A 13,464-nucleotide genomic window follows, 5' to 3' on the forward strand; every position below is an offset into this window, starting at 1 on the left:
AAGCAGTGACTCAAAACAGAGAAACTACAATCCATATTATACATACTGTATTATTTCTGTTTACTTTGATCAAATATCTCTTTTTCCCCACACATCCTTATCGTATTTAATGACAGTGATCAAGTACATCAGCAACTAAACTAATTTGTGCGCAAATATAGTGTAAATCTATTTTGTAGGAGAAGATCTCAGAAGGTTTGAGGAGCAGCTGAGGATCCCTGAGGTTGATAATAGCACTACCTGCTCAGTGAGGACATGCAGCATCAGACCACTCAGAAAAAGCTCCTCACATCAGAGCAAATCTGTCAGATGGGGGTCTGAGCTGTTTTGAGGTGGGGGTCCTGGAGGATGGGGATCCTGGAGAAGGCCCTGCCATAAGGCACATTCTTCCACTTGCAGAGGGGGGATGGGAAGGGAGGTTTTGTTGCCCTGGCTCTCCCTCACCATGTGCATACCAGAGACAAAAAAAAACAAGCACCGAGGAGCAACACAACAGCAAAACTCTCCTCACACACTCCTGCAGGAGGAGAATCACCTCCTGGGACTGAGATATCGGATCATTTGCCATCTTATTTTTCTGCCAGTATGAGAAAAAGGGGCTTTGGAGAAGGGGTGGTGCATGTGAGCTAGAGATCCTATTACAGAGATCCAGACTTTTTCATGGCAAGTTTTTTTTTTTTTTTTTTTTTTTGGAAGATGGGGGAGGGCGAAATCTGCAACTTTCTCGCTTGTTCCCTTTACTTTACGCGCAGCCAAAGGGACACTTTGTTTGATTTTTTAAGCTGATCTTCCGCTTTTTCTCGCCTGGAGGGCAGTTTTTGCGTCTGTCGGGAGAGGTTTTTTTTTCCTGGATAATGAAGGAATTCGTTTGGATAGAGCAGGGATCGGACGAGAAGTGCAGACTGAAAAAAGTTTGGGAGGAAACTTTGGAGCAGCTTTTCTTCGCCATGGCTCGTTTGGAAACTTCAATCTCATGAAGGGAAAACCTCCTCTGCTGCTTTCTTAGGAAGCTAGATTACTGAAGAAATCGAAGTGATCTTTTCTTTTTCTTGTATTTTTACTGCACAGTTGAATCTCTTCCCCCAAGATGTCTTCCAGGGCTCGGAGCCCCATTGTTGGCTTTTACGGGATGCTTTGCGTCTTGGCTGCCTGGCTGCCAGGCTCCGGGGCTGCGTTGTCTCCAAACGGGACCATATTTGAGGATAACTGCAAGAAAACTACAACCTGTGAGGCTCTGAAGTACAACACATGTCTGGGGTCGCCTTTGCCTTATTCTCATACTTCTCTGATCCTGGCTGAGGACTCCAGCACCCAAGAAGAGGCTTTTGAGAAGTTGACCATGTGGTCTGGTAAGATTTAATGGAATCAGGAAAAAGACTTAGAGATGCTGTATCTCATTTTCTAACCCATAATTGATCATCCTGCAGTTTGATCATATGATAAAACATGAAAATCCTTCATAAAGAGGAGGTTGAAAAGCCTCAAAATTACATTAGTCATGCACTGCAGATTTATTGTGAAAATTTACAGGATTTATATATGCAGGATGTGATATAATTAAAATTATTATGGAACAGCATTACCACGTCACAAGTATTATTTCAATCTTGTACTTGAGTCAGCAGCAGAAAAAATGCATTCTTGCATTTAATATTAGTAAGGATTTGGCTTCCATGCTTTTATTTTGTAGTAGGATTTAAAAAAATCAATGCACATCTGAATAGATGGACTAATCTGATAAATTGCAGTGTTGCACGGAACTATTGAGTGTTAATTGTGAGTTGTTTTAATGTGATAATGGCCTGTGATGAGAAGTGTCAAGTACTCGGAACAGCAGAGATTGGAGGAGAAATGAAGTGTTAAAACCCATTAAAAGGCCACAAAAGGGATCATTCAAAGGTGCTACAGAGGAAACAATTGATGATAAAAGGGGTTTAGATATTCTGTAAGAAGACCCTCACATTTATAAAGGGCTCTCTAATGATGTGTCAGACCCCAATCTGACTCACAGTTCTCCAAGATTTGTCCTGGAGATTTTGTTCTTTTTGGATTTTATCAGATTGCTGCCAGGAAAACATAGTTACACCCACATGAAATGTCCTGGAATACTCAGGAATGCTTCAACATTTATCACATTTCATATCCAAACATTTCACCAAACCTAATCAGGACAAGATTTTCCTTCGTCTTTGCCATCTGTCTTTTAATGACGATAGATAGATGGATAGATAGATACTTTATTGAGCTCACACGTTACATTCAAGAAAGATTACAAAATACAATGTACAAAGAATGTGCAAATTGTGCTGGTTGAAGAAATAAGACACCAAAATTGCTGATATTTACAGTAAATGTGCAAATTGTTGATATTAAGAAAACAAAAAATGCAAAATTGTTGGTATTTACAGTAAAAAAAAAAAGCATTTAAAAGGTTTAAGTACAGTGTAAAAACAGAACTAATAAGAAGCATATAAGGGGTTACTTGGGTCCTCGTGGATGGGAATTATTGGTTTTCCAAGTTATTTTTGTCAGTGAATATGCTGATTATTTCCTTAATTGTTGAGTTTGTGGATAAATTGTCAGAAATCACTGATTGCTGTTTATGTGACGTTGCTTGTTCTGTCTGAAATGTGAGTAGGTAGTTGCCTAATAAGTTTCTGTTGGTTGCCTAATTGATTGGTTGATTGATTACAAACACACAAGTACATATGTGAATGAGAAAAGCAACAGTTTATTGAGCTGACTGATCTGTTTTCTCCTCCATCATGACTTCCTTCATAAACCTCCAGCTTCCAGAGATAATAATGATGATCAGCTGATAAATCCAGCTCGTAGCATGACCACATTCACCCCTGCTGGACATCTCTAATGTCTTATTTTGAAGGTTTTTTTTTTAATGCTGTTTCTGTGTGGCAGGTTTGCGGAACGCTCCTCGCTGTTGGTCGGTCATCCAGCCGTTGCTCTGCGCCGTCTACATGCCCAAATGCGAGAACGGCCGGGTCGAGCTGCCCAGTCAGAGCTTGTGTCTGGCTACGCGTCGGCCGTGCAGCATCGTGGATCAGGAGCGAGGATGGCCCAGCTTCCTCAAATGTGACAAATTCCCTGTGGGCTGCTCGGTATGTTCCTCTGTTATGTAATGATGCTTTACTGATTCCTGAAGAGGAAAGTCTCTTCTAGCAAGGCCAGAGGTCATCTAGAGAGCAACAGCCTTTGACTTTTAACTGAACTCTCCATTTACTTTTTAGTCCATTAACAGAGTAGTAAAAGTACCAAACATTTGCTAGTTGGGTTGTTTCAGAATTGGAAAACTGTTTGATGCTAAAAATGTTCCCAAAATTACAAGAGACATCAATGACTAAAATAATGTCATAAAAAGGAGATTCAAATTTCATTTTAACAGTTTTCTTTGAGATTTAATTTGGTCATCAGAGGGGTGGGACAAGAGGAAAACGGTGTTTTAAGGGGAACTCCAGACTTATTTGGTATTTTTAAAAACATTTTAAAACATTTTTTTCTCCTAGTTTTTTTTAGATTTGGTCTCAGGACAAATAAATTTACATATCAACTGCATGTTTTAGTATTTTGTACATGAAATTTGATCCAGTTGTAGCTTTAAATCAAAGCGGCGTGTTGTGTGTAAAATTCTGTAATATCTGCAGGTAATGCTAGTGAAAGATGTCACTCATTAGCAGCTCCCTTTGCGTCCTTCCTGTGCAGAATGAGGTGCAGAAGCTGAAGTTCAACACATCGGGTCAGTGTGAGGCTCCTCTGGTGAAGACGGACATCCAGTCCAGCTGGTACAAAGACGTTGAAGGCTGCGGCATCCAGTGTGACAACCCTCTGTTCACCGAGGAGGAGCACGACGACATGCACGCCTACATCGCTTACTTTGGCACCATCACCCTCCTCTGCACCTTCTTCACACTGGTGAGACTCACAAGCAGCGCCCGGAGTTGTTCTTGTTAAGTTTAACTTAAGAGAAGATAATCCTTTATTTCTCCCCACGCCAGGGGAAATTCACATTGTTACAGCAGCTTATGTGGCAAAAAACAATCAAATAATAATAATAAAATAGTCAGAGTATATGTACAGGGACGAGAAATGAGAATGAAATAGTACAATATTGACACACTGTAACTGACACAATATAAAGTGGCTTGAAAAAATAAGTTTAAAAAGTGCAAATATGCAGCAGTGCAAGAATTGCTGTGCAGATTTTATGGTTTGGGGTTTCATGATGCGAGTCCAATTTATGTTGACATCAGCCGGTGATGCTGATGTTGTAAAGTCTTACAGCAGATGAGATGAAGGACCTTGCCAACATCCTTCTGGAGTCCAGGGAGCAGTCCAGGACAGAACCGGCCTTCCTGTATTCTGTATTATTAATTCTATTTCCTATTTTTTAGGCTACGTTTCTCGCCGACTGGAAAAACTCCAACCGCTACCCGGCCGTCATCCTCTTTTACATCAACGCCTGCTTCTTTGTAGGAAGCATCGGCTGGCTGGCCCAGTTCCTGGATGGAGCCCGCAAAGAGATCGTATGCAAGAGCGACAACACGATGCGACTCGGGGAGCCGTCGTAAGTGTTAGATTGGTTTTTCAAATTGAAAGCATAATAGAAATGATTCGCAGTCGGACAAATCTCTAAAAAAGAACTCCCTCCCAGGTCTTCAGAAACGCTCTCATGCGTCACCATCTTCATCATCGTCTACTACTCCCTGATGTCGGGTGTGATTTGGTTCGTCATGCTCACGTATGCCTGGCACACGTCCTTTAAAGCTCTGGGTACCACTCAGCAGCCGCTGTCCGGTCGAACCTCCTACTTCCACATGGTCACCTGGTCCATCCCCTTCGTCCTCACTGTGGCCATCCTGGCTATCGCTGAGGTGTGTGTGAGGACGTTTGCTTTGAGGCTTCTAATGAAGGTTGCGTCACTTGTCTCATGTTTTGCGTCCATGTCTGATTGTTTGAAGGTGGATGGAGACTCTGTGAGCGGGATCTGCTTTGTCGGCTACAAGAACTACAGATATCGCGCCGGCTTTGTGCTGGCACCGATCGGAGTAGTGCTGGTTGTCGGTGGCTACTTCCTCATTCGGGGTTAGTTTACACATTAATATAAACGGCAGGGTTTGGTCTGAGTTTATCTTTAGGCTCAAATCTTAACTCTTACATCATATATTTGCTAATTCACTGTGGGTTTTTTAGGTGTCATGACGTTGTTTTCCATCAAGAGTAACCACCCAGGACTGCTGAGTGAGAAAGCAGCCAGCAAAATCAATGAGACAATGCTGAGACTTGGTAAGTTCTGCTGTTTATTGTCATTTTTTTCCCTACAAGTTCAAATCATCCTCATTAGAGGTGATACCAGCACCCCTAAAAGCTCACTGGTGTGTATCTGGGCAGACAGCAGCCACCCTGACCAGCAGCTGTTCAGCCTGCTGCCTTCAGGAAAGACACATCCTTACAATGCAGGACAAACAGGCTGAGAAACAGCTTTTTTCCCCATGCTCCATCAGGCTTCTGAACTCAAAACAATAACGCTCAGTGTCACTTTTGATGGCTCAAATGCTGTTTTCATGCAATCTCCTTTGAGTTTTTCCATGAAAGTTATCCATCCCTGTCCTAAAACGGCTCAGCTGTATGCCCACACAGACGCTTTGTTTGCCTCTGCTCAAAGACTAGAATCTATGTAACACAATGGCAGTTTAGATTGTTGTATTAATTCAACCATTCATGTTAGAAACTTGATTCAGACAAAGAATAATAACACAGAAAGCCTCACCTTGCAAGTTGATAGGATTAGCTCCTTTGATTTGCTTCATATGAATTCCCAGAAGTCTGAATCTTTGTTTTCTCATCAGCATGCATGTCGTCCACCGTATGGACACGTAGTGAGGTAAAATTGGGCACGCTGAATAAAGACTACATGCTTTTGATGGAACTATATAACAGGCCTGCTCATGTCCACTGTAGAGAATGATAGGATGTAATATTCCACCAACTTAAAAGAGGAAAATAAGTAAGAATCTATTATTTTACAATCATTTTACTCACTATTCCTCTTACATTTGTACTTTCTTTTCCTATTCTGTGTGAATTATATTTGGAACAAGAAAAGCACTCAGAGAGCTCAGTGCTGTGCCAAGGCTGCTCAGGCATATCATTTCCGACAGATGAAATCTTGAAAAAAGTTTGCGGTAGAAATCACAGTAGCATAGAATGTGGTAATTTAATATAGATGTACCCACAAACAAAATGAGCTGCACCGATCTTCGTATAACTTTGCCTCCTCGGGGTTGGAGCAAAGCGTCTGACATCAGCTCAGACTATACTGGCAAGAGGCTTTATTTACAGTTTAGTAGAGCAACAGAAAAATGAGTAAAGATGTAAGTTTATGGATTAGAAATGGCGTCGAAAGTCCTAAAATTAATACAATAATAACACCTTTAAGATAAAACAGAGCAGTTAAGATTACGGAAAGTAAGACAAAAACATGTGGAAGTGACATGGGATGAAACTGAAAACCTGAGTTGCCTGAAGGATAAATATGAGCTTCAGTTTGCTCTGCGTGTTGTTCCAGGTGAACAGTGAGTGAAGCGTTTTTTTTTTTTTACAAGTCAGTAAAAACAGCAAGAATCTGAAGCGCTCCCTGATCATTTGTGCAACCGAAGGTCAGCAGCACATGTAACTTATTTCTGTTTTTCCACATCAGGAATATTTGGATTCCTCGCTTTTGGCTTTGTGTTCATCACCTTCGGCTGCCACTTTTATGACTTCTTCAACCAGGCTGAGTGGGAGAGGAGCTTCAGAGAATATGTGCTGTAAGTTCTTCAGGCTGATTTCTAACATTTAGTGTCTCTCTGTGGTCATTTTGTTCCTCTTTTTGCCAATTTTTTGTCTTTTCGTGTCTTTTTCGTTAAATTCTAGTTAGTTTGTGTCTCTTTGTGGTTGTTTTGCGTCGAATTTTGACAGTTTTTCGTGTTTTCCGGTCATTGATCTTTAATGTAAATTATCTTTAGCATCTAATTTTGGACAGTTTTAGTGTTTTGTAGCAACTCTTTCTTTTTGATAGTTTTTTAGGTCTTTTCAGGTCATTTGTATTTAACTTTAGTCATTCTGCATCTTATTTTGGTCATTTAGTGCCTTTTGGTGGTCATTTTGTTCCTCATTTTGTCAATTTTTGTCTTTTCATGTCTTTTTCATTTAATTATACTTAGTGTATGTCTCCTTGTGGTTGTTTTGTGTTGAATTTTGATGGCCTTTGTCATTTCAGGTTATTCATCTTTGACTTCAGTCATATTTACCATCTTATTTTGGTCGATTTCAGTCTTTTGTGTTCGCGTTCAGTTTCTTTTTGGCAGTTTTTTGTATTTAACTTTAGTCATTCTGCATCTTATTTTGGTCACTTTGGTCATTTAATGTCTCGTTTTGTCCCTAATTTTGCCAGTTTGTTTATTTTTTCAGATCCCTTTTTGTTTAATTCTAGTCACTCTAGTTCCTGCATTGCACAATAAGGTTTAAGGTTTTACACCTGCCTTCTTGCTTCAGAGCTGCATCATAAATCAGCGCTCATATTCCAGCCACCTCTTTAGGTTCATCCAATCGCACACAGAAATCCACAAACTGATGCTGTTGAGACACCAAACCGCTGTTTAAGCTCTCAGCGTGCAGCAGTGAATGTGGCCCTATTTCCCCACAGTGTTGACACTGGCCGGACGGGAATTAATTTAGCCTCAAAAATGTAAACCGCTCTCTCCCTCCCTGACACGTAAAAAAGCTTCTTATTCACCAGACTGAGCGTTTGAATGAAGCTCAGTGGCTGTACGCTGCTGTGGCCTGATCGTGTGCTTCCAACAGGTGTGAAGCCAACGTGACAATCGCCTCTCAGACCAACAAGCCGATCCCAGAATGCACCATTAAGAACCGTCCCAGCCTGATGGTGGAGAAGATCAACCTGTTCTCCATGTTCGGGACTGGAATCGCCATGAGCACCTGGGTGTGGACCAAAGCCACCATCCTGATCTGGAAACGCACCTGGTGCAAGTAAGTAGATGTCATGGGAAGTGTAGCATTAATATGAAGATGGACAGCTTTCTGAAGATTGCAGTTGTATAAACTGTGCTGGATTCTATTATTTCTGCCTTTTAAATATTCTTTTTCAAACTCTAACAGTCTTTACTCGTTTTCTGTGTGAGTTTCTTGACCAAATATCTTTAAGATTGTGGATTTTGCCCACTAATTTCAAAGTACATACATGTAGTCTTGCTTTGTGTCCCCTGTGTGTGAATTTGTTCCTTGTTTTGTGCACAACGGATCACTGTGACTTCAGTGGAATTTGCTTTGGGGGGAAAAAAAACAGTAATTCATCTTCTGGGAATTATTGTTTTCAGGTTTCGCTTCAGATTTTCGCACCAGTGTTGCAGTGTGATCCATCACATACCTATTAAACCATGAAGTCCCAGTGTGTTATTTTTGGTGGATCAAGGCTGAATGTACCAACAAAAATCATAGCTTTTGTTTTAAAAAAATAAATCACCGTGCCTCGATTGTTCGGGGAAGCACACCTCATCTGCAGCGGCTCCTCCTTCTGTGCCTTTTAACCGAAATTTTGACGTTTTGTCAGGATCATCGGCCGCAGTGACAACGAACCGAAGAGGATAAAGAAGAGCAAGATGATCGCCAAGGCGTTTGCGATGAGGAAGGAGCTCCACAAGGACCCGGAGAAGGAGCTGTCGTTCAGCATGCACACTGTGTCCCACGATGGACCAGTGGGTGAGTGTTACAGACAAAGGATTATGAGTAAACTGATCATTTGTGATAAATTATAGAGCGGTTTCACACAGAGAATACTTCCATCTTGTGGTAAATAACTGAAACTACAAGTTTCAGCAAAGGAGTCTCATTTAGATTGTTTATGGTGGTTTGTTCAGTTGGTTTTTGGATGTTTATCATTCATAAGTTGCTTCACTCAAAATCCAAAAACACATCATGTTCTCCATTTGGAGGAAAAGACTCTTTCTCTGATTCAGTTTTTGGAAATTGTAAAATTTCTTTAATGTGCCATTAATGTAAAAAAGTAGGGTTTTTTTTTGTCATTTAAATGTTGCAGCTCTTCAAGTTTTATTGTTTTCAGTAGCTAAATGTAAAAACCGTGTGCTGCAGATGTCATTCTTTACCCTTTTTGTGAACCACTGAGTGTTATTTTTCATTAGCTGTACTTTCTACGTCCCAGTGTCTTTCTTTCTGTAGTTAAGCAGTGAAAAACTCGTGTAAACTGTGAGGCTGCTGTGGCTGCCGTGCTTATTTATCGTGCCGTAATTCAGGGCAATTGAGGTGCTGTGGAGGTACGCTTAAAGCTGTCCTTAGCTGACTCTAAATGAAGGGGTTGTGGTTTGTCTTTTCTCTCGCATAGCTGGAATCAATTTTGACCTCAATGAGCCGTCCAATGACATGTCGTCAGCCTGGGCACAGCACGTGACCAAGATGGTGGCCAGAAGAGGAGCCATCCTGCCTCAGGACATTTCTGTTACTCCCACTGGTACACCAGGTGAGATCTGGAGGCCGTGACTCTGACATAACAGTAATATGTAATAAAAATATGCCACATGTTCCCCATCTACCCAACCAGACACAGTTTCTTCCTGCAGCCCATCACTCTAAGTAATTCAGGAGCAGCTCAATTTGACCAACCACAAATTACTAAACATACTGTATAATTTGTATTTCCCAGGCCTGTTTAAATGCTGCTGTCTGTTCACTTTTATTATGGTCGACCTTTCTCATGTACATACGGTGTCACAAATGATCTGTTTGCATATTTTTTTAATCACTAAACATTTGTTAAATTTAATTTAGCTGTAATACTCTGACTTAAACATGCTCTTTTGCACATATTTACAGCTGTACATAGTAGTTAAACACTGATTTTCTTTCTGTATGCCGTTGCCCTTATTTAAATACATGTGTTTTATTTTGTACAAGTACTCTGAAAGCAGAGAAAACCCCCGAGTCAGATTCCTTCAAAGTGTTCACAGAATAGACCAATAAATCTGATGCTGATTCTGGTGGTGTCGCTCACTTCCATAAAGAGGTTTACTGATTTTTTTAGAAATCACCTGGACTTCTCTTTTATGTTCTTGAAGGCGGTTCATCTCTAAACTCTTCTTGAATGAGAGATGAAACATGTTTAGGAACCTATAAGAGGAATCCGCTTGATATCTACTGAAGCTCCTCGGATGATCAGGACCTACATGACTGAGAATCTAGACAGACATTTATTTTCTGTTTTCATCCACAGTGCCACCTCCGGAAGAGAGGAACAGGCTGTGGATGGTGGAGGCCGAGATCTCACCAGAGATGATAAAGAGGAAAAAGAAGAAGAAGAAGAGGAAGAAGGAGGTGCGTCCGGTGGAGGAGGTGGCCGACCACCAGATGTATCGCCAGCGGGAGTTTGGCCGCAGCTCTGTGCCCCGTCTACCCAAGCTGCCCTGTCACCCGAGCCTGGTGGCAAATCTGAGGGAACAGCAGAGGCAGCAGCAGAAGATGGAGGAGGAAGTCCTGCCGGGATCATACCCCGACTTCCAGCCGTCACACAGTCTGTCCTGTGAGGAGAGGTGTCCATACCTGCAGTATCAGAGCAGCCGGAGCGCCTACGGTCGCAGCCTGCTGTCCAACCCGCTGAACTTCAACGACTGTCCAGAGGATCTGGGCCTCGGGCCTCGCTGCCCCCCATCAACCTCCAACTGGCAGCCCAGCTACCCCGGAGAGATGGACCAGCCTGATGGGATATCAGAGAGAATGGCCCATGTAGCTCGAGTACCGGCAGGCAGGAGGGTTGGATACGGACCCATCCACTCCAGGACCAATTTAATGGAGGCCGAGCTCATGGACGCCGACTCTGACTTCTGAAATCAAAGCTCCGATGTTCTGCACGGACAGTAAGCTCAAAAAAAAGTGCTGGATACTTTCACAGATTCTTACTAAGGTGCACCGAATTCCCAACGACCTGCAGCAAGGTGGAACAAAGCTGGTCGGTCTTTAATTTCTTTTGATTTTTTTTAATCTTCTTCTTTTTTTAGAAAAGTGAAAGGGATAAAATGAAAAAAAAATATGTTGTGAATAAGTTAATGAAAAAAATATTTTTTTATGCTTTTATTTGTGTCCAATACATTTTCAAAGGCAACTCCGCGATGGCAAAACAATTAAGGCAGCTATACTGTGCGTGGCTTGAAACAACACAGATCTCTTTATCCTAATCAGCTAGCATCAGTTTAAACCTGCTGGTTACAACATTAAACTCTGTGACACAGTAGGGTTCAGTTTTATTGGTGCCAGTCAAGGATGATTTGCTAATTGAAACCGTCAACTTGTTCCCAGGATCATGAAAGTCAGTCCTATTCTTAATATTTAATTGATTCTGAATCAAAAAGACAAAAAGCTGCACTACTGTTTGAAAGTTTGGGGTCACTTAGAAATGTCCTTATTTTCGAAAGAATGGCATTTTTTCTCCATGAAGATGACATTAAAATAATCAGAAATCCAGTCTAGACATTGTTAATGTGGTAAATGACTAGTTTAGCAGGAAACAGCTGATTTTTAATGGAATATCTCCATAGGGGTACAGAGGAACATTTCCAGCAACCATCACTCCTGTGTTCTAATGCTACATTGTGTTAGCTAATGGTGTTGAAAGGCTAATTGATGTTTAGAAAACCCTTGTGTAGTTATGTTGGCACATGAATAAAAGTGTTAGTTTTGATGGAAAACATGAAATTGTCTGGGTGACCTCATACTTTTGAACGGTAGTGTACACGCTACCTGCAAATACTGATGAGCCCACATCTTCTCTTGTATTATATTTTAATGGTTTTAAGACTCCAGTGTTCTCTCTCCCCACTACTATATAGTCACTAAGAACTTGTGTTTATGTACAGTTAACTTGAGGTACTAATCCCTTCATCCTGTTAATACTAAAATCACAAATAATTACAAAATGTCCAAACTTTAAACATTTGGAAGCTCAGAAGTACTAAAAGCACAATAGAGGTGGTTTGTTTATTTTGTTGCACAGTTTTAAGTCAGAATTAACCAAATTATTGTTGTCTTGCTTTCTTTAATTATTTTGACATCTTCAAATAAATAGTACCTGTTGAGTAGTTACTGAGCTAAAATACATACTAAATATTTTGTGTACATTCTGTTGCCTGGTGCAATAATTCAACACTTTTATGTTTTTTGTTTGGAGGAAAACTTCCTGCAGTTATACTGCATCGGACTGAATGGAACGGCCATGTTTTCCTTCATGTACTCTCCTTGTATATTTCAACTTTCCCCTTTGTACATTTTTAAAGGTTATTTTTTTACATCTTTGTTTCTGCTTGCGTTAATCTGTTGTGTATATTCACTTGAAACAGCTTTTCACTCGTGCGTTTCCTCCTCGATACAGTTTGGATGTTATTTTCTGCGCCACAGAGTCCATTTTCTAATCTGAAAACGCTCCTTTTTCTTCAGTCTCTCTCTCTTTTTACATGTGTGTACTGTATATATGCTGTTCATAGATTTCTCAATGTTAATTGTACAAAGCTATAAATCACTTAAATTTTCTCCTGAGATGATAAATACAACGGGAGAAGTCACCTGTTGTTTAAAAAATAAAAAACTGCCACCGTACTCGTGCTGTAACCAAAATGTTTCCATGTCAGTTTACACTCACTGCACGTAAATGATGCTGAGGTGAACTTTTAAATCACTTTTTAGCCAACAAAAACAAATTTGCAGAGTTTTATGTTGAGTAATTTGTGTGTGATGAGTAAAAGAGAGAGTTATTTATGTTCTTATTGGTTACCACACTATTAGTTCAACTATGTGGTGAGCTCTGTGACAAATATGACCTATCTGTCCACCTAATAAGTTCAAGGATTATTAAATATTAAATGAAGATTACTTTTGGAAATGTGTATGCCTTGAAAAGCAATTTCTACGTTTGAACGCTGTCAAAAGATTTACTGTGTTGCTTTCTGCGTTTTGTCTCCCAACTGTGTAAAAAAAAATACATTTACTGTCACTGTGCAGCTGTACTTGTTTTGTTTTTATATGTAAATAAAAGTAATCCTACAGCTCTGTGTGACTGTTTTGCTGTAATGTCAGTGTTGTCTCCTTGTACTGTCTGTTGCAGTATCTCTATCTCTGTGGATCCACTAGGGGTGCTAAAGCTTGTTAAATTTCAGAGGTTTTAAGTGACTAAAAAGATAATGTTCGAATATGTCCATAGAGTGAAATATAGACAAAAAAATGACAAAATTAAAATTTGAAGATTATATACTCACTTATACTACCATTTAAAAGTTTGGGGTCACTTAGAAATGTCCTTAGTTTTGAAAGAAAAGCATTTTTTCAATGAAGATAACATTAAATTAATCAGAAATACAGTTTTGAGATTGCTAAAGTGTTAAATGACTATTGTAG

General features: G+C 40.4%; 1 protein-coding gene across 1 annotated transcript; it reads left to right on the forward strand.

Annotated features, from left to right (window-relative positions):
* Nucleotides 1–461: 461 nt before the first annotated feature.
* smo (smoothened, frizzled class receptor) lies at nt 462–13,115 on the forward strand. Its single transcript, XM_022196556.2, has 12 exons — nt 462–1,349; nt 2,917–3,116; nt 3,718–3,927; nt 4,407–4,579; nt 4,667–4,886; nt 4,974–5,097; nt 5,206–5,298; nt 6,713–6,821; nt 7,858–8,043; nt 8,624–8,772; nt 9,413–9,547; nt 10,298–13,115. The coding sequence occupies exons 1-12, from the start codon at nt 1,088–1,090 to the stop codon at nt 10,906–10,908; spliced, it is 2,472 nt and encodes an 823-aa protein (XP_022052248.1). The 5' UTR covers nt 462–1,087; the 3' UTR covers nt 10,909–13,115.
* Nucleotides 13,116–13,464: the final 349 nt, after the last annotated feature.

This window comes from Acanthochromis polyacanthus, chromosome 1 (assembly GCF_021347895.1).
Source record: "Acanthochromis polyacanthus isolate Apoly-LR-REF ecotype Palm Island chromosome 1, KAUST_Apoly_ChrSc, whole genome shotgun sequence".
Lineage (NCBI taxonomy): Eukaryota > Metazoa > Chordata > Actinopteri > Pomacentridae > Acanthochromis > Acanthochromis polyacanthus.

What these genes read in the sequence shown, in the direction of transcription:
- smo (XM_022196556.2), top strand. Translation starts at nt 1,088, where the DNA reads ATGTCTTCCAGGGCTCGGAGCCCCATTGTTGGCTTTTACGGGATGCTT. An exon ending in GAAGTTGACCATGTGGTCTG is followed by an intron (nt 1,350 to 2,916) that starts GTAAGATTTAAT and finishes TCTGTGTGGCAG; the next exon opens with GTTTGCGGAACGCTCCTCGC. An exon ending in GTCCCACGATGGACCAGTGG is followed by an intron (nt 8,773 to 9,412) that starts GTGAGTGTTACA and finishes TCTCTCGCATAG; the next exon opens with CTGGAATCAATTTTGACCTC.